The sequence below is a fragment of the Dermacentor andersoni genome, chromosome 2 (assembly GCF_023375885.2).
Source record: "Dermacentor andersoni chromosome 2, qqDerAnde1_hic_scaffold, whole genome shotgun sequence".
NCBI lineage: Eukaryota > Metazoa > Arthropoda > Arachnida > Ixodida > Ixodidae > Dermacentor > Dermacentor andersoni.
This window is the reverse complement of record NC_092815.1, coordinates 156887068-156915016: the sequence shown is the minus strand read 5'-3', so window position 1 is coordinate 156915016 and position 27949 is coordinate 156887068. Positions and strand designations below refer to the sequence as shown.

Sequence of the window (27949 nt, the reverse complement as noted above, 5' to 3'; positions counted from 1 at the left end):
ATGACATGCGTGCCTTTCGCTTTGTGGTCCCTCACGAACTCTGTGTTGCTGATTTCTAGTTTGCGTTGTTAGTTCTTGTTTTCTTTTCTCGTGTTTTTTAGTTTTCCATGGATGTGCACAATTGCTGAAATTTGTAAACCTCAGTGCAGTGAGCTATGTAATGCTATGTATGCAATGCTATGCTATAATGCAATGATATGTAATGCTGTGACCCATGAATGTATTTACATTTCTTGTTATTTGTGTTATTGTATGTCTTGTTCCACTCCCCTCAATAATGCCCCCAGGGCCATGAGGGTATCTGAAATAAACAAATATATCTGGCTGCAGTGATATGCGCAGTTACCGGCAGCACAGATATCACCGGATCATTTAAAGAAGCTCGTGGTAGATAATCAAGTATTTCATTAAGACGAATGTCTCGGTGACCTGGTATCCATACAAGATCAACTAAACTTAACTGACGCGCAGCTACTGCATAAAATCTGTTCAAGACTGACAAATCTGTAGATGCGTTAAGCGCGCTGCATACAGAAAGAGAATCTGTGACAATAACTACTCTTCTAGCATAAAGGGGTAGCTTCTGCAAAACAAAAACTATTGCCAGGAGTACGGCCTTAAAAATGGATGTATAATCTTGAAGGCCAAGTGAATAAGACTAATCGAGGAATGGGGAGTAGATTCCCACGCCTACCTTCTCTTCGCACGGCAAAGCATCAGTCGCTATTACATTTATTGGGAAATGAGCCAAATATTTGAATGCAAAAGGGCCTTCAAATATGTTGGGGGCAACAATTTAGCGTTATTGGGAAAAATATCTGCAAATTCAATTTTGTGTGACAGCTGGGACCTATCAAACGGAATGATTTCCCGAATACGAACATTTAAAGGTGCTAATTGTGCCTGCACAAGTACAACCAGTGGGGTATGCAAATGTGGCCGCGTGTTCCCCAAAAATGAATTTGGTTCACAAATAAATGCATATTGTGAACGTTGTAGAGGAGATTCATAAGTTCTTAAGTAGGTTTGATGCATAAGCATGCGGAATCTATGTGTGTAGGCGCACCTCCTTATAAAACACATTGTTAGCAACGGATTTTGGATGACCTAAGCTTACTCGAGGAGCTCCTCTCTCTAAAAGAACAAGTGGTCTTATTTTATATTTTGCACTTCCGGGTGACAGAAATACAGCCAAATTCCGGAATCAGTCGTACATACATATGGTAAATCATCATTAGTGTGTCACTCCGCATACCATAACGCCGGTTACTGATTATACGTAGTATACCTACGGCTCGTGTCCCGTTGGTTGAAATATGTTCTGTGTGAGAGCACCAGTTACGCTTTCCGCCATATGTGATACCCATGTATTTAGGTGCCTCTACCTGGGAAATGATTCTCTCTCTGATCATCTACTAATAATAACTGTATCGGCGTGGAAAGCAGGAAGACAAGGACTGCACCTTTATTTCCGTTTTGTGACAGATGAAGGTTGTGAAGCCACGCCTCTAGAGCACAATGGTATGCTTGCAAAGACAGGTAAAGAGAATTGATATCTCCCGCTGCCACGAAAAATGTGATGTCATCTGTATAGACATACATCTCCTGGTGCAGCGGAACGTAACTCATCATCATCAACAGGTTAAATAGTACAGGAGCCAGAACAGCCCTCTGGGGCACCTCTCTTGTCTGCTTGAACTTGAAAACAAAAAAAGTCTGTTAAAAATTCTAAAATGAATGCCGTTATATACCCAAGAAAATTGTAGTCTGTCCAGCAGTAGCGGGTACTCGATGCTATCATAATCTTTCGCTAAGTGAAGAGTCACTAATGCACTAAATTGTTTCCGATGCCGAGCAAGTTATTGGATACGGCTTTCCAAGTCTGCATGCGCACATCAAATGGAGAAACCATGCCGAAAACCTATTTGTTTTCGTGGATGATGATGATGATGATGGCCTCATATTATGGCTCATACCCACACTGGGGGATTGGCCAAGGTGGAATGGTCTCCGCGTCGTCTTCATCTTTCACACTGCTTTCTCGGTGTCCAAAGAGTCTGTTTGTTTCTTACTTTTATTGGTGGCGCATACCCACTATGGTGGGTTGGCCAAAATTTGCATGAAATTTGAAGAAGGCATTTAGCTCTGACAGGAAAACAATAGAAACATTTGGGGAAGAATCAGAGGAATGAGGAATAGCACAATGTACTGAACATAAACAAAATACGTAACAAGAAAATAGTCTCGAAGCAACTGGTACAACGCACCAATTGCTGCAAAGTAGACATCTGACAATGTACCAAATTGGTACTAGGAGTCCACGGTTGGTTCTCTCTGTCTTCTTGCTTGTCCTCTTTCTCTAACTCGATGCGACGCTTTCTGGACGGGCGGCTATATATAGCTCGATGTTGCGAGCGCTCCCTGCAGGTCATCGCCACCGACTGGCAGTGCCCTGGTATAGTGACAGCGAGGGCCTCTGGAAAATAGGCATAGCGCGGCTCGTGTAGAACGTCTCTGGCACTGCGGCGGCCACCGGCCTCTCGACCTTCCACCAGGCGCTGGTGGCGGGCGCCTGCTGCCGGTTGCGCGATCTCCAGACCCGCAGCGCCGACAGCACCGAGCGGGCGATCACCTCGAATATCTCGAAGATCACCAGGAACGAGAAGCTCACGTACATCCCCAGTATGCCGCCCATGTTGCTCACCAGGTTCGAAGGCTGCAAAGAAAAGATCAAGTAGAGTTCAGAAGCCACTCTCGATAGCGCTGAGATGGACTCGAATGTCAAGAACTGGGGTCGCGTGATCGCAGGTACTATTTGACGAATAAGCTGATCATGACGAGTGGCATAGAGGTAAATAAAAGTGTGGGAATATACGTGCTAAAACTACGATGTGATTACGAGGCGCGCCGTAGTGGGCGACTAGGGATTAATTTTGACCACCTTGGTTTCTTTAACGTGCACCCTGTGAATTGTATACGGGCTGTTAGGAATGGCCGTACGGGGTGACAACGTGCCAGCTATTTCAGCCCGCTGCACGTGTTCCCAACCAACCGGACGGGGCGCACTTCAGAGAACTGCGAATAACCGGCAGCCACGTGGCGCGAGGTCAGCTCAGGGATGTGCTACCCGCCTGCGCCACCCTTGACGGAGCAGAGTTCTACGAAGCCCCCCTGACGTCGGCTCCGGACATTTACACCTGTGTGTGTGTGCAACACTAGTATGTGAGCCTGCCTCCTCCAAAAGGGTGGGTCATCTTCGGTGACGTCGAACGGTGACGTTGAACGATGACTGGACGAACGTTTCCGTTCGCTTGGAATCAAGGGGGGACAAGTGCTTATAAGCAGCGGTTGTCGGCTGCGAGAGTGTGCTCGTTGTCATGCTCGAGATGTACTAGTGAGCTGTGTGCTCGTTGTCGTGCGAGAAATGTACTCGTCAGCTGTGTGCTCGTAAACTGTTTGCTGTATGTTAGTCTTGCGAGCTCCATATGGGAGTCACGCTAGACTGTCGACATATGTCTTGTTCAAAATGTTAATATGCAAATAAATCCTGCTCGCCTAGCCCTGTCGTCCCAAGGTCCTCCCGACAACTACGACCGCTCCAACTCCTACAGGGCGTTCCTTTTTCTTTTCTTTCTTTTTTTGCATTTCGCCCCCATCGAAATGCGGCCGCCGCTGCCGGGACTTGACCCCGGGCCCTCGGGCTTAGCAGTGCAACCCCAAAGCCACTACACCGCTAAGCGGATGAGTGGTGAGCTAAATGTGGTAGCTGCGCGCGCGTTTAACTTGCAATGTATAAAACGGCAACTTCTGCTGCATGAGCGTCTCATTGCGCTGCCAACAAAGCACGTCGTGCACCGAAAATTCAATAAACCAGTATCGCGCACGCACGCACGCACGCACGCATGCACCCACCCACTTACACACACACACACACACACACACACACACACACACACACACAAACACACACACACACACACACACACACACACACACACACACACACACACACACACACACACACACACACACACACACACACACACACACACACACACACACACACACACACACACACACAGCGGAGAAACCTTTCCTTGCAGCACGGTAGCATAAGCACGACCATCTCATGTCATAAGCCGATGCCGTTGGCTTATTCCTTCTGGATGCCATGGAAAGTGGTCGCCTTCCAGAAATCTGAACAAAGCGAATTTCAGCTGATTGTAGTGGTGTCATTGTCGTCCCGGGCAGACTGTGGAATAATTTGGCTCAGGTAATTCAAGGCACTTGTAGAGCCCAGAGGTCATGAGCTGAAACCATGGGACTATGTATTTCTCGCCTTAACATGTGCGAGGGAACAGCCGCTGGTAAAAATATATGCCATATTATCAATTAAGTATGCTCGGTTCATAGCGCCCCGTTCCTTCTGCTGTTTTACATTAGAAATTTGAGGTCTGATCAAGAGTGGGTGGCGTAAATCCCCATATTGTGAATTAAAAACAAAAACACGTTTTTCTCCAGATATATGAAGGGGGAGACTTCGTGGAGGCATACATCTCCAATTCCATTAGTGAGCACAGTTCAAAAGTTGATTACAAATCCGCCAAGAATAACAGACACTTTTTAGAATATGTATGTAACATCCGGAAACAGGAATCACACATGCATGATGCTGCGCCTATTGGGCCTGCGTGTTCAGTATGGAACACTCAATGGAGAAAGCACGAATGCCGTGCATTCGTTTTATCAGCACTGTTGTGTCCCTGGTATTATTGTTAATTCAACAAACGTGCATTGAATGAATGTACGTTTATCAGTGAATGTAGGAGAGTACGTATCCCTCTTATGAATGGTGACCGTGACAATATTTATTTCAGTTCCGCATTATGCCGCGTGGCAAACCATGCAAAAAAAGAGAAAGAAATGGCACAGAGGCTACGGTAAAAATTTAGAGGACGCTTAAACTTCGCCTTTACGAGTGAAACGCGATAGTATTCAAAGATCTCAGCACTTGCTTTCCGGCAAGAGCGGCTTATGCAACCGTAATGTCTACTGGGAAACGCTCACGGCGAATGCTATGCACGAAGGCGAGCTTTCTGGCAGAAATGCGGCCTCTTGCTTCGGCCGATTCCGGAGGTATAGTGCAGAACGGTACCAAACAAATTACGTCATTTTCAGGTTTCTGTTATTGTTTCGCACGTTTCATATTTAAGTATGAGAAGATTTAACATAAAAGACATGCGCTGTCGGTGTTTTGTTTCATGACATTTGTTTGTGCGCTGTCATTCTGAAAATTCAGAGGAATAACTTTGTCAAGAATGTAAGACAAGGTACGGGCAACTTTCATGGCAGATTGGCGTGGCAATATAACCCGAATATACCGCATGTCATGTAACAAGGCGTGGCTCATATATTTACCTAAACATGTACAGGACCTTTCGCTCACGGGGGCGCCGGACGGCGACACCGACACTCGATTTTCTGCGACACGGGGCCATTAACGCTTTCGCGTTAACATTCTACAAATACTTTCTTCCGACATTCTCTAGTGCTCACACAGAGCAAAGTAGACAACTGTGCTAGGATTTTAACGCCACAGCGTTAAGGAGCTCGTATTGCAGAAAAGCCGGTGTCGGCGGCGTTGGCCGTGAGCGAAAAAATTCCGGAAGGCAATTCATATTGAAGCAAATACCGAACCACGTATACCCAACCAATTTCCTACCACCAATGTTGCTCATACCTTGTCTTTCATTCTTTACAAAGTTATTCCTCGGAATTTTGAGAAAGGCAGCCCACAAACAAATGTAATGGGAAAAAAACATCGACAGTGCATGTCCTTTAATTTAGCTCTTCTAGACTGAAATATTAAAAGTGCGAAACAATAACAGGAGATCGATCCACGCAAGAGACCGCGTTTCTACCAGGAAGCTCGCCTTCGTGTATAGCGTTTGTAGCCAGCGCTTCTCGATAAACGTTACGGTTACATAACCTGCACTTGCCGGGAAACATTAAAAGCAGTAAATGGTCTTAGAACGCTATCGCGTTCCGCCCTTAAAGGCGAAGCTTAAGCGTCCTCCAAATTTGTTTGCTTATTCGGTAGGATTCGTTGACATCACGAATTTAGCCGTAGTGCGAAAAAAATTAACAATGATATAAACAAAATGCTGTGAAAATTTTAGAGTAGCCTAGGATATACAGGTCATCTTAGTGTTTTCAGCATGACCTCCTTTATAGTAATTGAGCTATCCTACGATCTTTAGTTTTTTTTTTTTCGTTCCATATTTCTTTAATATATTCAACTTTAGCATGTGCAGGAGTAATATGCAACTTGCCTATTAGAAAAAGAGGCCAATTAGAGTACCACATTATTTTACCGACATTTAGACGGTGTACATATATCGTCACTAGGCTCCTGTTTGTGCAATATAAATGCGCTGTTCACTTACGCTGTATTGAGCCACTTGTCGAACATTCTGCGCTGTGAGGCTTTGGAAGTAGATGACCACTTTGGCAGGGACGCTGTTAACGAAAAGTTAGCTTTAGATTTGATGGTAAATGAGCCGTTGCAAGTTCTCAATACACGGCAGCCTTCAAATTAGACTGCCAAGCATAACAAAGCCTTCTTTCAGGATACAGTTAAACAAGATAGGTTGTTACGTTGATTTGTAGCCGGCTAATTCTATTCACCGCCTCGACATGCCGAGTCAATGTGCTTGGGCACAATTGAGCCAACACCACCTATAAGACAGCACAAGATTATGCTACGTGACCCTACTGCCATAGAATCTAATGGGGATACTCCCGAGTAAGCCGCGGTGATTTTGACGTCACCGCTTTCGTCACGCCAGCCTTGGCAATGGAAATTTCGCGCTAGGTAGCACGACGTCATGAAACGGAGTGAACAGGCCTTGTGCTGTCTGGGTGGCGTTGGCTGAGCACGCTCACCTGGCATGCTAGACGCGTGAAAAACGGTTTCATCCGGTCTGTAGTTTGTTCATGATAGCTAGTGACCTGCGAAAGGATTCACACCGCTCAGTACTATACAGGGCGTTTTTTTTTTTTCGTAGCTGCATCAATTTTTTTAAAGATTGCCTAAGGCAGGTAGCACAATTCTAATCCGTGGTCTAAATTACTTGATGAGGCTGTCATTACTTCTACGAGAAACGAAATGTACAATTCAATAATTAATGTAATTATGCTGTGTAACTCTTTCCCTATCATGGGAAAATAGGCGTTTTTTTGTAGGTTACGGTAGATTTTTTTTTCTGAAGGAACTACTGCACTCAATATTTTACGTAATACACAAACAAAAAGCAGAATGAATGCACTTTTCGCTCATAAAGCTCTTACTAACGAGATGTATGTCATAAAAAGATATAATTTGCCAGAAGCAAGATTGTGGGATAAAATTGAACAAAGCTTGTAAGGACACGCTTCTGTCTACAAATAAAAACATGTTACAAAAATTATGAGATATACAAGATGTGTTGCCGTCTAATAGGCACTATCTCCGAAAAAATCAAAATTTTTCGTTGCACAGGTATTTCCCAACAAAAATTTAACGGCAAGCACAACAGTTGGGCGTGCCGGGCTGCGGCCGCCGATATTCTGGGCTGGTTTGCGTCGTTGTCGCTCTCAAAGTACGACGAAAAGCCAGCATGGTGAGACTCGCCGCTGTTTGATCCATCGATACACTGTCAGCCGCAGACGCAGCGGAATCACATCTGTGGTCTCTCGAAGTGTGCGCGTCGTTCCCGGAGGCTGCCATTTTCCCTTTCTACTTTGACGCTCGCGAAACTTCGGAGCGCATTCAAAATTTATCGTGTGGCGTGAAAAAAATTGAACTGCTTGGAAAACAAAAGTCCAGTTCTCCTCCTTCACGTCCAATATGGCACAGTGTGTCCGTGAGCGGCGTGTAATGTCGCGGAAGCGGCGCTTGAAACCATCGACAGTGGGCGTCCATTTTTTCTCTCTACTTTCCCGATCGCGCAACCTCAAAGCGCGTTAAAAGATAACTGCCTGGTGGGAAAAAAAGCGAACTGCTTGGAAAACAAAAAAAGAAAAAGATATCGTTTTCCTCCTTCGCGTACGATAGCGCACTGTGTCTGTGAGCGGCGTGGAAGGTCTCGAAAGCGGCGTCTCAAACCATTGTTAGCGGGCTAACCATGCCCAATGGACACATATTTCAATCTACGAATTATGGCCCCTAAGTTCGCACGGCATATCCACGTGGAACGAATTCTCTCGACAGCACCAGTTCCGAGACATTAATTTTCAGTGTCCGACGAAACGCATTGGCGTTCCTGTTACTTCTTTAAGGCACCGCTGTGTCATGCATTGAAGCGCAAAAGTAACTGGACCACCATTGCATTTCTATGGGCGCTTTGAAAATTAATATTTCGCAATTGGTGCTGTCCAGAGCATTCGTTCCAATTGGATACACCGTGGGCACTCAGCGGCTGTAATTCGTAGGTTGAAATATGTGGCGTAAAGTAATTACTTAAAAAGCTTACTAGCGTAATTACATTAATTATTCAATTGATCATTTTGATTTCTTGTAAAAGTAACGGCCGCCTCATTAAGAAATTTAGATCAAGGGTTAGAATCGTGCTGCCTAGCTGCCATAGACAATATTTAAAGAAATTTGATGCAGCTACAAAAAAAATTGGAGGACGCTTAAGCTTCGCCTTCAAGAGTGGAACGCGATAGCGTTATCGCACCCCGTTCGCACCGCCCGCTCATTCGCTCGGCTTGCTCTTGAGTCACACAAAGACATAATTTTCATACACATTTCTAAGTCCACAGCACAACTTATTTGTTCCAGGAGCACCACGCAGACGCATGACTCCTCCCCAGCAGCACGGCACACATCGCAGGGGACGCTTTCCTACCTAACACGCTACGGCGCTGCGATCACGTCAGAGGCGTCCCGCATCGGACGCTGCACCTAGGAATCGCGCTGTGAGCGGAAAGAGGAGCCGCGTCGCCTAAACACGAGGGTTCGAGTGACGCACGCTGGAAGTTGGAAGGGGAGAGAGCGAGAAAACTTATAAAACGCAAGGGTATTGGGGCATTCTCGCACCGGTCCCCGCACGGCCCCAATGTGCTCAAACGAGACGAAGGGGAGAAGCGGGCGAGTGGCGCGCCACCTGTCGGGGCAGCGCCGTACATTGCGAGGAGGGGGTCTTCTGTGTTTACCGCAAGATGGCTCTGCGTGTGCGCAAAGCGCAGAAGAAATGTAGCGGAAACGTACTTCGCTACTCGTTTAACTGCTACTTCTGTAATTTACATGCTGATAATTACCGATATACACCGCAGTATAACTTTCTACGGCACGTTTCTAAGGCAGCACCGCATTCACCAGAGGCGCTTTTGTCCCGCTTTGAACCATCGAACTCGTGGCTGAGTGGTAGCGTCTCCGCGTCTCACACTCCGGAGACCCTGGTTCAATTCCCACCCAGCCCATCTTGCAAGTTGTTTTTATTTATAAATTGCCTTCCGGGACTTTTCGCTCACGGCCAACGCCCGCCGACACCGGCTTTTCTGCGACACGAGCTCCTTAATGGCGTTAAAAAACGCCATGTATAGGGCAACTTGTCACACACAGACGCGGCGCGCAGTACGCTAACGTGGCGGGACGTTTTCAGGTTAATCATATATGCTTTCCTATTCTTGCGAGAAATCACAAGCGGCAGCTTCACGTGTGATTTCTTCCTTGTGGCATTTTACAGCCGCTTCAGATTTCTAGGTAATTGAATACTTTGCTTGGTAACGCGCGAGGGAACCGCGAGCGTTTGTACTAAATGTTATCGGACCGTCGTAAGTGGCCACACACACTTATGCCATCCCATTAATGCCCCATGCACTAGACGTCTTTAGTCACCCTTGCTTCCAACCTTTTTATTTCCCTTTTACCGTCTCCCAGCGAAGAACCGGTAGCCAACCAGAGCCAGAAGTTTTTCTGGTTAACATCCTTTCCTTCTTTTTTCCCCCTTCGTTTCTCTTTCGGGTCCTGCGCCCTCGTAAGAGGAACACATCGGCAAATCCACCTAGAGAAGTAAGTCACGTTTGTCCCGTCACCCTTTTCCCCAAAACCTTTGAATAAATATGATTGATCAATTTTTATCATGCGTGCTTGCAAATTCTTCACAGATGCCATGCTTTAAAGGCAAGGCTGACAGTTGAAGCCACATCATTACTGGTCATTTATTAAAGCGAAGCTTTCTTTTCCTACATTCCCTCATTTGGCGCGGCAGCCTGGCTGATGTTGGGTCGCTCTCTATCTCGGCGGATATAGTGGATGTATATCGACACGCATACATGCTTTATCATGTGTTCATCCTTTTTCTGGGGACCGCTTTTTCACGCGCTAACCTAAAGTTATCGCTACGCGCAAGGCGCGCCTATACATGCATCGGAACATTCTCGAATGTTATCGTTGATTCTACATCCGTTGTCTGTGTTGTCGCAAGACCTCTCGTAATCAGATTTTATGCGCGAGACGAATAGTGTAGTACTTTCTGGAAGGCACGCGGGCACGAGCGATTGCGCTGAAACCACGAAGAAAGAAATCCTTCGACGAGCCATCTACAACAGCCGACACGCTTGACGCGAAGACCAGGTATCGACGATCGTCGCCTGCGCTCGCCGCTATCGTTTTTCTTGAACGTGAGCACTCTCGTGGGCAAAAGTTCGCCCACTGAAGAGCTAATGAATGCGTAAGCATTTCTATGTCTACCCAACGAGGAAGCACGTCCGTCCTTCCGTCATGTAAGACGGATCGCTATTGTAGTGTATAAAACAAAATAAATTCGAAAGGAAATATGCTGGTGGTGGTGAGTTTCGAACCTACGACCCCGTGCTCAGAAGGCGAGTGTCTCACCCACTGGGCTAAACACCACTTTCTTTTATTGCATGAATTTTCAGCAAAACTAGAAAAACAAGGCACTGCAGAAATTTAGGGTGAATGAAAACATATTCAGAAGCCACGCAAGCGCGTGCAAGCGTCCAATAAAGGCATCCAGTTCGGCGGTGTTTCTTGTGCAGCGTATACACAATACGAACGTAAGCAACAGATGCCCGAAAAAACAAGCGAGTGCTTCGGGGTGGTTCAGCGTGCCTGTCACACATTCTACTGCGCCAAAGGCTATATGCAGGTCACAGGGATCGTTAAAAGGTAGGAAACCAATTGTGCATTGTTAAGAACGGCCAGCTGCAGTGCAAGTTTTGCCACCCAGTTGCGACTGTGGAGGCAACATTCCGGGAGCGTCGCCGCCAACCTCTAGCCACGGCGTGACTAAGTCGACTTTGTGTCATGAACAATACGCGCATCCTCCACTCTCCGTCGCTTCAGCTAGGATGCGTTCGACGAAGCAGGCTTTGTGCTGAAACCGTCACCGTTATGCTCTAGCCTCGTCGCCGTTGTGACTGAAGGAGTTCGATGAAGCAGGCTTTGTGCGCAACAGCACAACGCCGACCTGATCTGCTACGGGTGGGGGAGTTGACGCGGGAACGCCGACGCAGGCTCCTTCCCACGCACCGACCAAGACGCAAGACAACGCGCTACCTGGGACGGCTCCGAGTTCTACGAAGGCCCTCTGACGTCGGCTCCGGACCATCGCACCTGTGTGTATGCATGTGTGCGCGCGTGTGTTTAACCCGTCCCGGAGAGAGGCGGCCTGTTTAAAATGACTGAACGAACGTTCGCGTTACCTTGTATCGGGAGAGGACCGAGTGTTTAAAAACCGCTGTTGTGCGGCTGCTCAAGGCACTCTCTCTCAAGCAGTCATGTTAGACTGATGTACTTTCTCAAACAGTCATGTTAGACTGATATAAATACTGCAAATAAACCCTTACTCCTCGTTCTCGGTGAGAACAGTCCTTCCCTTCATCAACGTCCTCAGCGTGGATAAGTTGGACGACCGCATGGGCCAGCTACCTTCTAATTCATGCCCGACTCCAATCTTGACAACGGATCACGAGCGATGGGATTGAACCCCCAATCATAACAACTGGCTGACAGCGGTGAGATGGACTTTGCGACGTGGTGCTGTGACTGCAGTGAGTGTTTGGTTCTTGCTTTGACTCTCTAGGCTTCATTTTGTGGTTGTTCTGTTTAGAACAGTAGGGAAGCTAGATTGTTGAGTGTTAGCTAGGTTGTGTTTTCCTAGCTAGATTTAGAGAGCAGGATCAAGGCAGTAAAGCAGCAATCATGGAGTTAAGGACACTGCTGAGAGACGAGTTGTTGATTGTTGGTGAGGAACTGGGCCTAGATGTACGCAAGGAAATGCTAAAATCGGAGTTATTGCACCTAATTTCCGAACAGGCCAGTGAGGAAGAAATTGAAATGGGGTTTGAACTTCTTAAAAAGAGAGAAGAACGAGAGAAAAAAGAAAGCGAGGAACGCGATAAAGATCGCGAGTTAAGAAAAATGCAACTTGAAGTTGAAAGCAAACGTTTGGAGTTGTCTCAAGGAAATGAAGGGGCTCTGGGACGATCAAGTGAGGCAGAATTATACCGCATGGACAGGCTATTAAAGCCATTTGAGGTCGGGACCGACATAGGCTTGTTCCTAAGCAATTTTGAAAGGACTTGCGAGAAGATGAACTTCGGCCCGAGTACATGGCCACAGCGGTTGCTGTCTATGTTGCCGTGTGAGGCAGCGGAAGTAATCGCCAGACTGAGTGCACAGGATGCATATGATTATGCAAAAGCTAAGGCAAGTCTCCTGAAGAAATACCGCGTTTCAGCCGAAGCTTTTCGGCAAAGGTTTAAGCACAGGCAAGAAAGATAGCGAGGGGTATCCGGAGTTTGCATATAGCTTAAAGGCCAACCTAGTCGAGTGGCTGAAAAGCGCGGAAGCGTACGACAGCAGAGACATGATCATAGAATGCATGTGTCTAGAGCAGTTTTACAAAACCATCCCCCAAGCTGTGAAACTGTGGGTGCAAGACAGAGGGAATGTAAACACTGTGGAAAGGGCGGCTGAATTAGCCGAAGAGTACGCAACCCGTAGAAAGTTGAACGCCGAGGACGGAAATTGGGACGGTCGACATGGACCGCGGAAACCATTTCCGTTCAAAAAGGGTTCGCAGACTAGACGATCGGAGCCTGTAGACGTGGAGGAAAAGCCCGCAGAAAAGAGCGAGGAGAAACTTAACGGGGAAACCGCGCAAAAGGAAGAGAAAAGAAAATTCGAATCTTTTAGGCCGATCCGCTGTTATAAATGCCACAAACTGGGACATATAGCTGTAAACTGCGGGAAGCCTAGCGTAGTTTTTTCCTACGTAGAGGAAAAAGACGAGAATATGGAATTTTTAAGCCCCTATCTTCATGACCTGGAAGGTAATGGCAAACCATGCCGAGTGCTAAGAGACAGTGCCGCCACGATGGACATTGTCCATCCATCTTACGTGACGGTAGATGACTTCACCGGAGAAGTAGCATGGATCAAACAGGTTGTAGAGGAACACAGCGTATGTCTGCCCATGGCCAAAATCAAAATCTGTGGACCATTCGGGGACCTAGAGACCGAGACTGCAGTTTCCAAATTTTTGTCAGTGCAGTACCCTTACATCTTCTCGAATCGTTCGAATCAGTTACTGCGTGACAAATAGCTTAAACTGGGAGAGGGCATAGTACAGGCATTGACGCGAGGCCAAGCCCGTAAAATCGCGTCGCTTTCGGCTGAAGATGCACAAGCTGCTCCAGCGGAAGCAGAAAAGGGGATAACTTCCATACCCGAATCCGAGCTAGGCTCAAGCGATGAAAAATCATTCGAGGAGAGCCTGCCAGCTGACCAGCTCATTGAGAGCGTATCACTAGAGTTTCCAAGTTCAAGCCTGCAGGAAGAGCAAGCTGACGCACTCGCAAGCGAGACAGGGTCGTTATTATCACCGGCCTCAAAGAACTTTGATAAGCTCTTACGTGTGGATAGAGAGTCATTGGCAGCCGAGCAAAAGAATGATGAGAGCTTAGCTAAATTGCATCACACAGCCAAAGAAGGCATTGCTAGGCGCAACGTGACGATACATGAGAGAGGAGGATTGTTGTATCGGCACTACAGAGATTGAAAGGGTAGGACTTCAGATCAGTTAGTCGTACCTACTAAGTATAGGGAGGACCTTCTGAGTCTCTGTCATGGAAATGGGTGGTCCGGCCACCTAGGCATAAGCAAATCAAAGGAAAGATTGATTATGGAATACTACTGGCCTGGCTGTTTCAAAGACGTAGAAAACTTTGTAAGATCATGCGACGCCTGCCAACGTTCTGGTAAACCAGGAGAGACATGGAAAGCTCCACTGAAGGTAGTGCCCTTAATAACAGAGCCTTTCAGACGACTTGTAATAGACACGGTAGGGCCTCTTCCAAAAACAAAATCGGGCTACAGGTACTTGTTTACCATGCTGTGTCCGGCTACAAAGTTTCCAGAAGCAATCCCTCTGAAAGAGCTCAGCTCCACCGAAGTAGTAGACGCGCTTTTGACAGTGTTTGCACGAGTTGGGTTTCCAGCCGAAATTCAGGCAGATCAAGGGTCAGTATTCACGAGCGCAATGACTTCCACATTCTTGCAATAGTGCGGGGTCAAGTTAATACACAGTTCTGTCTATCACCCTCAGACAAACAGTGTAGAGAGGTGGCATTCGGTGCTTAAGCGAGTTTTGCGTGCGCTCAGTTACGAGCACAAGGAGGACTGGGAGAACTGTCTGCCGGCAACTTTGTTCACTTTGCGAACGGTTCCACATGAAGCGGCAGGGTTCTCGCCAGCAGAACTAGTGTATGGGAGGACACTCCGTTCTCCACTGATGATGTTAAGAGAGATGTGGGAAGAAAGAGGAGAGAGTCCAACAGTGGTTCAGTACGTGCTAGATTTGCTGGAACGGCTAAGCGCAACCCAAGAACTAGTCGAAAAGAACATGGGAGTAGCTCAAAAGAACGCCAAATTATTTTACGACAAGAATGCGAGGCTTCGTACGTTTAACGCCAGAGACCAGGTAATGATCCTCAAACCTTCAAGAAAGAACAAGCTTGAAGTTCACTGGGACGGGCCCGTTAAAGTGTTGCACAAACTTTCAGATACTAACTATGCTCTGAAAATGCACGGTCGCAAGAAAGAGGTGAGGATATATCACTGCAATTTGATGAAGCCGTATATAGAGCGGAGCGGAGTCGTTAACTATACCATCAAAGAGCGGGATGGCACTAGTACCATGTTTAAGGAGTATAGGGCTACCTCCAACTCTGAAATCAGCCTAGAAGTAGTAGAACACTCGGTAAGCTCGCACGCTCTAAGACCCGAGCAGCTAGATGAGCTAAAAGGGGTGTTAGGGGAATATATCGACACTGTTTAGCGATCGGCCGGGTAGAACCGAACTAATAACGCAAGAAATAGAGCTGACATCAACCGAACCAGTAAGATCAAAGCCTTACAGGGTGTCTCCAAGACAGAGAGAGATTATGGAGGCAGAGATACAGCGCACGCTAGAGTTGGGAGTTATCGAGCCCGCTGAGAGTGACTACACGTCACCGCTAATACTGGTAGAAACCCCTAACAAGGACCCTCGTCCGTGTGTTCACTACAGGATGTTAAATGCCATCACTAGGGATCAGCTGTACCCGATACCCAACTTTGAGGAACGAATTGAAAGAGTTAGCGCTGCTAAATACATTTCAACTATAGATTTCGTGCGGGGGTACTGGCAAGTTCCCCTTTCAGAAAGTGCCAGCCGCTATGCCGCATTCATCTCGCCTGTAGGCACTTTTCGCCCTCTCGCACTCAGCTTCGGGCTGAAGAACGCCCCGTTTAGCTTCTCTAAGTTAATGGATATTGTCCTAAAAGACTTGCAGGAGTTTGCCTTGCTATATCTGGATGATGTAGCAATTTTTTCGGACAGCTGGCAACAACACGTATCGCACCTCAAACAGGTGTTCTCACGGAGGGAAGCCGGCTTAAAGATGAAAGCGGAAAAGTGTAGATTTGGTTGTTCACAGGTTACTTATCTGGGCCATGTTGTCGGCCAAGGCACGAGACGGCCGGCCGAGCTGGAAATAGCTACGATTGGACAATTTTCTCAGCCGCGCACGAAAACAGACCTTCGTTCATTTTTGGGACTTGTGGGGCACTATCAACGGTACATTCCGAATTACTCGCAAATGGCAAGTCCATTAACGGACGCCCTCCGAAGGGAGCACCGAGTAACGTACACTGGGATAAGGACAAAGAGAACGCTTTCCAAAGTTTGAAAACGCTATTGGTTTCTCGTCCTGTGCTTCGCGCGCCAGACTACACAAAGGAATTCATAGTTCAATGCGACGCAAGCGACAGAGGTATGGGCGTGGTGTTTAGTCAGGTCACAAATACCCTGAACTCTTCTCAAAGTTTGCTGCTACACTGGAAGTTGAACAAAACTGCTGCGTTATTGCTAGTGCAATCTTTTCTTGTCAGCACAGATGAAGGCTACGTCATCTGCATAGGCAAGTACATGGATCTCACTGAATAAAAATTTGAACCCGTGAAATGTAGGATCTGAATTGCAAGCAGTTGAGGGATATCGCCCCATATCACTTTGCAACGTGGATTATAAAATATTCGCGATTATATTAGATAGTGGCCTTCAAGAAGTAATTCGATCAGTAGTGGGAGACTATCAAACATGTGCCATTAGAGGAAGATCAATCGAGACAAACATCCACGTTGCGCGGTCTGTGCTAGAGTGTGTTGCAGAAAGTGTAGGTCAGGTCGCAATAGTTCAGGTTGATTTGGCAAAAGTGTTTGATAAAGTTAATCATTACTTCTTGTTTCGTGTGTTAGAGCACATAAACACTGGGTGTCTTCATTTTAAAGGAACACTATCTGTTATGCTAATGGCACAAGGCTAATAATAGTTAATGGTTGTCTGTACGAACCTATCTGCCTCAGAGCATCGGAAAGGCAAGGTTGTCCCTTCTCCCCTCTATTATTCACTTTGTACTTGAAACATCTTTGCAGCCGAATTCTGTGGGCTAAACACCTACGCTTGCAGAAAATGAATATGTCTGAACCATATGAATGTGCCATACCTGCGGTGCAAAACAAATGACAAAGGAGAATGGTTTCTACGAAGGCTTTGTTGAAAGATTTAGTGATGGTGGAATGACAGCCATCTATAGGACTACATATGTAGAGCCGACTTGTAGCATTGTAGACATCAGGAAAATTCTAACTTCGCGAAAATTGAATGCCAAACGCGCCACATCCCTGATGCATTTCGGTTGTCGCGGGTGCGCCTTCCGTTGGGGCATTCCTTCACCAACCGAAATGCTGCCGATATCTGAGGGCCATGCGCTTTGCGTCGCTCAAGATTGACAGATCGCTCAAGATTGACAGATAAGCAGTCAATGAGTTGATCCGGATGGTAAGGAGTGATGAGGGATTCTATGGGTTTCATCATGGTTGATGGTGGTTACACGCGGGTGAATGAGGTGCTAAAGAGCGATAAGGGCTTATAATGACCGGAACACTTCTGATAAGGTTGATAAGGACTGATAGGGGTTGATAAGGGTCGGACCGAGTCTGATAAAGTTGATAAGGACGATTATTGCTTACAAGAGTTGGATCATGACCGATAAGGTTGATACAGATAAGAATTGATAAGAATTGGATTGATTGTGATAAGGTTGATAACGACTGATAAGGGCTTATAATGGTAGGAGCAATTCTGGTAAGGTTGAAGACCGGTAAGTGCCGATAAGGGTAGGATCAAGTCCAATAAGGTTGACAGGGACCAGTTAGAGTTGATAAGGGTTTGTATTGGTCGGATCAAGTTTGATAAGATTGATAATGATACTGGGCTGCGTGGAGATGAGCAAATGGCACAATGCTTACGCAAACTTGGACAATTCCAGAGGAGTCTCTGCGTGATTTTTTTTCGGGACTCGCACTTGTGCTATCGTTTTATTCTTCAACGTCACTATGGCGTGGCAATACACAAGCGTTATATGTGCATCGAATGAAAGTAATAAGGGCTGATATAACCTTTGTATGGGACTGACCAAGTATGTGCACCTCTGATCTGCGTAACAAAAAGATAGTTTCTAACATAAAATCTGGACATAAAATGTCGGTTCAGAGGCATCTCTAAAGCAAGCCAATCTGTTAATAGAACGACAATTTATATTTGACATATTCTTTGATTTGCTTTATTTTTCTTGATTTCACCATTCGGTATGGGCCACTGGGGTGTGCCCGTCCTTGTGTTACACTGTGACCTTCTGTGACACACTGTGACGCAAGATGCACAGAATCCCTAAATGTTGCCTGATATGTGTCGTATTTTCTTGTGCCTACAGCTGTCATCACCATCCTTCCCTCAACAAGCATCATAAACCGCCTTCATTCTTGTGGTGTCGCTGCATATACGTCTTGCACTGTACATCCTCCTGTATTGGAGTCTGCGTTTCGGCATAGCTTGTGAACGATGTACTATATAAACACAAAGAAAAGGAACTATGGGGACATCAAGCAATGTTTATTATGTGTAAATGCGGGACCATTACTTGCGGCTGAGTGTGTCGCTGAGTTATGTCGGTGAGTTTAGTGTTGCAGCGAAATCGTTGAGTTTAGTGCTGCTGCATTATGTTTCCGATTGTAATGCTGCAGCTCAAGAGGTCGCAACAACGCAAGACGACAAACCGGCCATATTGCGATCTCCCAGATGAGTTTAATTGCGGAGTTCTCGTTAAGCAGTGTTTCAGGCACATTACGTTGATTGTTCTTTATTGATGACGCTACTTTTCAGCACGATGACACCACTTTTCCGAGCGATGACAGTACTTTGCCGAGCGGCACCATGGTGTTGACACTGCATTACTTCATGGGGTTCGTAGGCGAACTCCACCTCATAGTCTGGGGCGATGTCGTAGTCGTCGTCCGACGGGTACCTGATGCGTGTTGCATCTTATTTGTCGTCGCCGTCCATGGGCTCCTGCCAAGGTGCCTGTGGGTCCAAGTTGATCGACTGCATAGCATGGCCTTATGATCAGGGTAGCATGTCGATGCGTGCCTTACGTCGTGCACTGGGCGTGGCATGTTCTCGAACGCCAAGTCGATTCCGGTACCACGCGAAGTGGTGATTGCATCTATTGGAGAGGCGAGTCTTAAGTTTAGATCGGTACGCATCGCGCCGATGAACGTTGGCGTCGAATGTGCGTCTTGATTGAAGCAGAGCTGCAGCTGCTCGCTTCGCACGTTTCGCTGCGTCGCGATTGTCTCGCACTTCGTCGGCAGTGAACTGGCGTCTCCGGCCACGCTTTGCTGTCTCGACTGATGATGTAGCCGCGAGCGATTCAACTTCGGACGATGAAGACTCCATAGCGCCGACATTGGTGCCAGATTATGTAGGTGCCACTACTACGTGCGCCACCTAGTGTATCGCCCGCCGGGCATAACCCAATCACGTGCACAGCCCCAAAGGTATTACTGTTACTGTCGCCTGTTGCGACAGTGACGCAGTGTAACAAAATTTCAGAATGCTCAAATGATTGAGCACTTGAAGGTCATGTACGACTATACATGTTTTCAACCGGACTGGTACCACCTCTTGATAAGTTGCTTGTCTTGCCACCTTTTAAGGCGTAAGCCTTTAGTGGCTCATGAGTGTCCGGGCGCAGTCCGTGGTGGACGCAGGAAAACGGTGATCACCGGCGAGAGGAGCAAGGAGAGGAGGCGCCATGCCAGTAGCGCTGTGCGAGTGGGCGCGTGGGAGAGCGCGGACATGCGCGTGGGGGTGCGCGCACATCGGCGACAAACTTTGCAGCCATACTATGGCTGTGATTGCATCCCATGCTCGCGGCCACGGCGGCGTCCGTTTGCAGAATAGTGCAGACAACAGCAGTAGAGGCAGTCATAGATAGGCTTTCGCCTATCGCAGTTTAGCTCAGCAAAGTGCCCATAGATTTTAAAGCGAAAGCTTTACTGGCGGCGAACTTGCGATTTCGCCGTGGCCGTGCTCCGAGGAGACACATGACGTCACACCGCGTTCCTCGTCGTTGCGTTCGCCTCCGCTCGCTTCGCCAGCTGCGTCGCAGGTTTCTCTCTCTCTCTCTCTCTCTCTCTCGCTCCCTATTCACTACTGCGCATGCGCCACTAGTAGCACCGAGCCACAAGTGTTCCGCCGCTGCGCAGCGCCGCGCCTTTCCTCCGCCGCCGTTTGGTATGACGTCACACCGCGTTCCTCGTCGTTGCGGTCGCCTCCGCCCGCTTCGCCAGCTGCGTCGCATGCCTGATAACATGTCGGAGGATTGAAAAGGAGAGCTCGCGTGCGCTACAACCACAGTTGAGGCGGCAGTATGGACGGCGACAATTCTGACAAGCAGGAGGAGGCCTGGAATCGACATCGGAACGAGATGAAGAGGAAACGAATCGCCCAGGAAACGGACGAACAGCGCGCCGAACGACTGGCTAAACGCCGCAACATATCTAGACAACCAGACTAACCTGGACTTGCAATCAAGATTAACCAAGGCTAACCATGCTATGCCTTAGCTTTCGCTACGTACATCCTGGCATAGCCGAGCTAAGCCACTGCCAATTTTTTTTTAAATTAACGAGGCTGGTTGTAGTTTTTGTGTCGTGCATGATATGCTGAACGTGATTTATAGGTACTTAATTCCTAGACCGTGAATACGATATGTGTTAGCAAGTGCTTGCACGTTTCTCGCGTATGTAGACTTGTTGCATATACATGATGCAATAAGTACCATGTAAAAAAAAATGTGGCGTAGTGGTTAGCGCGCTCGGCTACGGCGCGGTGGCGGTGACCGTGGCCACTTTTGTTTTTAGATGAAGATAGCGTTTTTTGTTTGCCGTTTTTCTGCTACGGCTTTTCTGCCAAGGCTTTCTGATAACGGCGGAGTCGCACAATGAGCGATGTAATGCTTTCGCATTAAAAATTGCACGACAGTAAAGTTGCGACCTTTTGCGTTAGATAAAAATAAACGTTCCATGAATTATACCTTGCATAGCATAAAAGTAAGGAAAATGTTGCTTATCGTTGTTAGTTGTAAGGCGTTTAATTAATCGTTTCACTGAAGCTTCGCTTTACACAGATTCCAAGATATGCGTTTTTTTTCCAGAAAGGTGCTCTTATGGAAGCGAGTCCTCATAAGTGGGCCGTCTTCATTTTAAAGCATAAAACAATGATCGCTTGACACGTGCTGTTGCTTGAGCAGGATTAAAGCAGAGAGCAAACGCCAATAGACAGACACGCAAGTGGATCCAAGAAAGGGTGCCGCTGAACAACACTTACGAACTTCTTTTTGTCCGTTGTCTGTAGGCATTGGTGCTCCCACCCTGTGAAAAATAGTTCTAGTTAAAGAACAAGCGCTGAAACGTCAATCACATTTACATCGTAAGCAATAAGAAACAAAGAATCAAAGAAAGAAAGAAAGAAAGAAAGAAAGAAAGAAAGAAAGATGGAAAGAAAGAAGTTGACAAAAATGACATTATTTCAATAGTGCTAATTTTTTTTGTCTCTTGTCCTTTTCTGGTATTTGATAACCTCGGGAATATACACGGTGTGCCTATTATTTCATGATTACGGTCTTAGTTTTCTCTGGCACTTTTGTACCGATTGTATCATAGCTAATACTGTTTTGTTGGCATCCGTGGCTGAGTTCCTTTTTCCTATGGAACCGAAATTAAAAACAGGTGATGGGGTAAATAGTGTTACTATAGGTTACAACTAAAAGGGAAATAACGGACGTATTACCAACACGTCTATTTCGCGAATGCTGTTTACGATTTTTTCACTCGAAACGTGAACTTACCACGTCTTTGGCCCACGCTGCAATGGAGGCTGATTTCAAGAACAACGTTTCTCTAAAAAAGAAAAAAAAAATTACCGACGATTACGTTACTTCCTAATGCGAAATTTGAGCGCAGCAAATAAGCTGTTTCACCTTTTCGATAGATTGAGGCAAAGAAATCGAGCAACACATGTATGCGCTATCACAGAATTTTTTTTTAATTTTTCACACGTATTCCTTTAACAAAGACTCCACTAACAGTTCTTGACAGTCATGAAGGAAGCTTTGTGGTCGGAGAAATAGACTGATATATGTTCGACTTGGTACACCAATGCTTGATTCTCAAAGACGAGATCTATACAAGTGCCTCGCGAGGTTGTCACAGCCGTGGGACGCGTTACGAGCGAGAGGAACGGGATGTTCTCCCGCATAAGTGTTAGGAAATTGCTGTTTGTCTTTATGTCAACAATAAAGTCCCCCACTACTAACATCGGTGTGGATCGATGGACGGTTAATGCGAGTTGCAGGAAGTGCACGACGTCTTTCGTGAGTGCGGTAGGGGCGAAGTAGGCAGCTACTACCAGCAAGATAATTTCGCAGTGGCGAACGGCAGCGGCAATTTCGGCTCGGGTGGTGCACATATACAGATCCGCCGCCACCGATCTGGCTCTCTGATTGCCACCGCACAGGGCGAACGGCAGCGGCAATTTCGGCTCGGGCGGTGCACATATACACATCCGCCGCCACCGATCTGGCTCTCTGATTGCCACCGCACAGGGGTTGCATTGGAGGAGGAGCGAAGAAAGGAATTAAGTTCGAGCCGGCGCTTTGACAACCGGAGACTCGCAGGAAGAGGGGGGAGGGGGGCGGCGTGTACACCCAGCGGCAAACGATGGGGGCAGAAGCGCGCGCAGCAAGCGGACAACACGATAAAGGGAGGAGGGAAGAGATAGCAGCGACTGACTGATGCCGCTGACGCCGATAGTGAGTCAACCCCAGCTGCGGAGTTGGTTTCAGGGACAACGCCGCCGATGCCGACACAAACAATATGATACCCTCGCTTCCGCAGCGCTAAGAACCAGGTCTAGCCGTGGGAAGGTGGTCACGTATTCGTCGACGTGCCGGGGCCTACGTGAAATAACCGGCGCGTCGGCAACTGAAGAGCACCCTATCCGCCACACAAGAACAGGGGGGGGGAGGGGACCCTTTCCTCCTCTTTCTGCATGGCGGCGACGGTGTTCTATGCAGTCACGTTATCTTGACTCTCTAGCGGCGTCAGCGGCATCCAGCGGTATCAGTCGGTCGCTGCTAGCGCTGGGGGGATGAAAGGGGGGCGGAGCTGGTTACGAGGCCGACGACAACGCCGACGACGACGCGAAACCCAGGAACGGACGCCAAAGAGCTGCGCTCTAAAAACATTAAAAGGCGGTTTATATTCAACAGTACGAGTTGCAATGGAATTCCGAGCAGTCACCTCTCCACCCTCACGCCTGTGACGTCAGATTTATTTGCCCGCTGCTTCTCAGACCTCGCTTACTTATTTCAAAGTTGTCTTGTCACCCTACACCACCTGACTTGTCTCGTGATTTGTAGAAGTGAGCAGATTGGACAGCGTCTTCTGGGGATACTAATTTTCCCAAATCTTGGTTTCGTCTTAGCTTTCGCATATTCGTGGTACGCTCTTTCTCGCGACGTTGACGTGACAACCAAAGTAGCTGGACGTTAAGTGCCTTTATTGAACATTTTGTTGACTAGTGGCGTTCAGACTCGCACACGTTGCATAAAAAATGTAACCCATTACAATTACAGTTACTTATTTCAAAAACGTAATTGATTACAGTGTGCGATTACTGGCCCACCAAAGTAATTAAGCGATTACTAAAACGTCATCGATTACTTTTACATTACTTTCCTACTAACCTTTATGAGCATTGCACGAATACAATAAGTAGGAGTAGCTAGCCCGGCTTGTGTCTGCTGCGGCCCTTTTCACGTTGTTTGTCTTCGTTAACGATTACTTTTTCAAAATTTTTGTTGGCCAGCTTTTTTTGTTTTTACAGCGTTCGTTTTTTGTTTTACAGTCTGTCGCCTGTACGCCGAAAGCTCCTCCGGCGCAACCCCACGCGCACGCACGAAAAAGGAAAGAAACGCGCGGGACTGGCTGCGCCAGCAGTGACGCCGTTGCCCTCCGTCGCAGCCGAGCGTGCGCGCAGCAGTTCTTCTCCGGCTTCGAAATGGGTAGGCCACGCGTCATACGTACTCCCCAGGAAGAGGCAGCTTTCGATCAGCAACGCCCCGAGCAGAACCGGGAACGAGCTCGTCTACGCCGTGCCAGTGCTGCAGCTAATGGGCACAAGAACATGCTCGTGCAACCGAGCGCAAGCAGCAACTGTGTACCGAGGATCCGGCAGCCTACCGAGCCGTCGTTGAATGAACCGTCGGGATTAACCCAGCGGTAAATACCGGGCCAAACGTTTCAGCTTCGCTGGTGAACCATCTGTACGGAGTGCTTGGGCGGTGATTTTTTATGTGCATTTTTGATAACATGAACAGCGACAGTGAAAACTCGCTCGATGTGCGCTCTGAAGGGAAGGGCGGTGTGGCAGCGTATTAATATCGGACGGCGAAATTAGTGAAACGAGGTCGGGAACTCTCCAATGGCATGGAAAACTCACCGAATATGAGCGTTATGACGTGTTGGCACTCCTGCCAAAAAGAAACACGCGAAATCATCGCGAGGTGCAGAATGCAGTGCCGACAATGCAGACCGCGCGGGGAAAAAAATACTGAGCGCGGGGTTAGCCCGTCTGAACATGCGTGTCCGCCAGCCAGGCTGTTGCTTGGCACGACCACGTGCGGATGCGCTGTTATCCTTCGCCAAATTTAAGGTGCTCAAGCCTGCGTCGCTTGCTATAGATAGCTCTGTCAGTAAAGTATGACTGGTTACATGTAATTGATTACCACCCCTAAAAAGAAATACGTGATTGAGTTACAGTGACCGTTACCGAGTAAATAAAGTAATCGGTGAAGTACAAGATTATAAAAAATGTAATTGATTACAAGCTATGTGTAATTCGTTACGTGAAATCTGGAAGTGAATTGGTCTATGTTCAGTTGCGACTCTAATTTGTACAACACGCATCGGCATCTTCAAGTTAGCGTCGCAGCTGAACTTATATGACGCACCGGTTCACTAGCTAATTACATGCACTTTCGTCAGGATATGGCATTTTGCAAATTATCGACGACAGGCAGAGCTTCTCTCCGTCCCGATTCTCAGGAAGTAAAAAAGACAGGGATGGAAAACCGGCAACAGCAACGAAAACAAAGTGAAAAGTGCAATGCCTGGTGTTTGTTAAGAGGCGATCGGGATCTCGGTGACATGACCAGAAGCAATTTTTCATCTGAACGTAGATAGGATACTGCTTCAGTACTTTCGAAAAAAAAAAAGACAACCATTCCACTCTGTGAAGATGGAATGGCAACGAAAGTTGACGACAGTCAAAGCTCTCAAACGAAGAGCAAAGTGCTTTCGCTGCCATTCCATGTTTACAGAGTGAAATTGTCGTCATTGTTTGCGTTTCGAGTCTGGCGTCGTTGCTCCTTCGGAGGCGCCCGGGCTCGCGATTATCGCTTTCGTTAGCATCGCGGGAACGGTCTTTGTCCGTGGTCGTCTCGCGCTGGCGCCGTTTACATTCTCGTTGCTGTTCCCTCCGGCGCTCCTCGTACGCTTGTTGTTCTGCGGGTGTACGAACTATACGTGTCCGCCCCATCGATAACGCAGCTGTTTTTAGCGCTGATACCTCTCCTGCTTATATGAGGTGATAACATTGACGTCACGCTATTGTTCACGGCGAGCGTTCTAATTTGTTCCGAATTTTGACACCTGCGCCGCCGAACCGCACCCGTATGGGTTTGTTGGAAATCGCGAAGTCCGTTTCTGTTGCCGGACGCTCAAATAACTACGGAAAGTTAGTCATATACTGGTTTCGCTGTAAAAAAAAAAAAAGAAAGCGTAAACCACGGGCAGCCGTAAACATTCTTTAGCTATATTTGTTGAGCAATAGTGAGAAATGGGGAATTAGGAAGTTTTATAACCTCAGGTGAAGAAGAAACACAAACGAGGAGAGACTCAAAAAGGAAAGCAAAAAAGAAGTAAAGACGATGTGAGCGTTTTCGTATCAAGAGTTAATAATAATAATAACAATAAAACTCACACGCAAGCTTGCGGGCAGTTGCATTCTAGTTGACCCAGTTCATAATGACGTCTCACACGGTCGACACAGTACAGGGTCTCTGTAAAATAAACGTTGCACATTTGCTAAGAATAATGAACGCGTTTTCTGGAAAAAGGGGCGTTAGAACTGTCGATACAGCTGTCATGCAAACACGTTTACTCCTCGTGTGGCACCGCAGGGTATCTAGGCGCCATGTGCATGCTGATTTGATGAGGCAGGTATATTTGTGACGTGTTGTCCTTAATTCGCATACTTAAAGGAGATTGCACGAGACACTGGTTTTCAACTTCTTTCAAGGCTTGTCCTTATACGTCGCGGCCGTATGGTGCAGGCTCGCGCGATAAGTCGACATTCGAATGATACCACGCCTAAATATTCAACATGAATAATGTTTCCAACTACAACAACGAGGCGAGTTACAAATAATAAATTGATTGCGCCATTTCTTTGATCACATCTGGATACGTGTCCTCGAGGCGTGCACCACGACTATTACCTGGGACAAGTTAAGAATGTAGCGGTGAATGCCCCTCAAAAAGGCAACATGTATGCACGCACTAAGGAACCAAGCTTGTCTGAATTTCCTGCTCTCTCATTTTCCTCGCTATTCTCGTCATCACTTTCGCTTTTGCTATGGCGCAGCCGTGTGACAAACCTTGGGAGTCGTGACGGCGTTCGTGAGATACAAGGTCCCGCATTTTGTGGTGCTTCATATAAACTGTGCGCGGCGAGGCTCCCCGAACGACGGACGGGGTCAGACAGCTCCATGTGCTATCATCTGTTATCCGTATTCTTCTAATATTGTGCGGGCACGTGATTGTGATCCGAGCTGCCTATTGGTCCCCGCGATTGCCGGTCTCTGATATGTTCTCCTGACAAATATCGGTGATCTGGCTCCTTCACATAAATACGAAACGATGTCCACCAAGGCGAAAGCAGTAAGCCAACTAACTGGGCGCGCGCTGGCGCGCGTCTTGTACAGGTTCAAACCGCCATTACTCGCGAGGCGCTTGGGCGCGAGCTTTCGCGCTCGTACGTGTAGTTAGGCCTATAGGGAGCGCCGTGGCACTGAGAGCAGGTAGAGCAGGATTTTCTTTTTTAAGGTGGAAGGGGGGGGAGGGGGAGGGAAAGCTTCTACTAGCATCCTATAATGTATTTTTTGTCAGCGCGAAGTTGAGTTGAAAGTATACCCACCGTTGTTGTTGAGAACGTCGCAGACGTTGTAATGGGTGTAGGACGGAGCGGGCATGAAGCTCGACTCGCAGCTGCAGTTCTTCAGCACGGCTCCTTGCTGACATAGCTTGAGGCAAAGCTGCGAACGCGCGTTTCGTGAGGATAATCGATTGAACGCTGTGGAGGGCGCGGCTTATACGCGCGAATGCCTGCTTCACATGCTGCGATTCTGCGATGCGATTCTTTCCGACGACCGATTCTTCTTTTTTTTTTTTTTAGCCGTTGTCGAGAGATGCTTGTCTCGCATGTTTTGACTTGCTGCTTCTGATTCCGCGTCACACCACAGCCACAACTCCCAGTGGTGAGCGTGCGCTTTTTGCTGATACGTCAACGCGTACGTCATACCCTGATGTTGCGCCGCCATTCGTCAGACGCTGCGCCAGTGCGAAAGCTTTTAAGAAAGTCCACATTTTGTCATTGCCGACGTACGTCGGTTGCCGTTAACTAGCTTTTGCGAACGCTTCGGGTCTCAATGGCAGATATTTCGCAAAGCATGTGGAACAGACTAAAATCAAAACACAGTAAGTTTCCCAACTGGCTTTTCAAATTGCGGCACACGGAAGCTCAGCTTACCACTGAAAACTCGGGCACGTACAACTCACGCACCAGAGTTGCCGGCACTTAATAATAGGGCATGAAATTCACGATTCCTTTGCCGGCCGCTTCCCCATCACGCTTGTAGGAGAGCAAACCAG

General features: G+C 47.4%; 1 protein-coding gene across 2 annotated transcripts; it reads right to left on the bottom strand.

The window, feature by feature from the left end:
- Positions 1-1465: 1465 nt before the first annotated feature.
- LOC126540558 (epithelial sodium channel subunit gamma-like) lies at positions 1466-27835 on the bottom strand. Of its 2 annotated transcripts, none has more exons than XM_050187398.2 (6): positions 27216-27835; positions 26001-26079; positions 21805-21856; positions 21285-21328; positions 6447-6519; positions 1466-2716 (listed from the first exon to the last, which is right to left on the bottom strand). In XM_050187398.2, exons 1-6 carry the CDS (start codon positions 27268-27270, stop codon positions 2429-2431), a joined length of 591 nt encoding a protein of 196 aa, XP_050043355.1. In that variant the 5' UTR covers positions 27271-27835; the 3' UTR covers positions 1466-2428. The 2 variants fall into 2 exon arrangements, with proteins under 2 accessions (XP_050043355.1, XP_054932090.1); XM_055076115.1 differs by lacking the exon at positions 27216-27835 and adding an exon at positions 26677-26781.
- Positions 27836-27949: the final 114 nt, after the last annotated feature.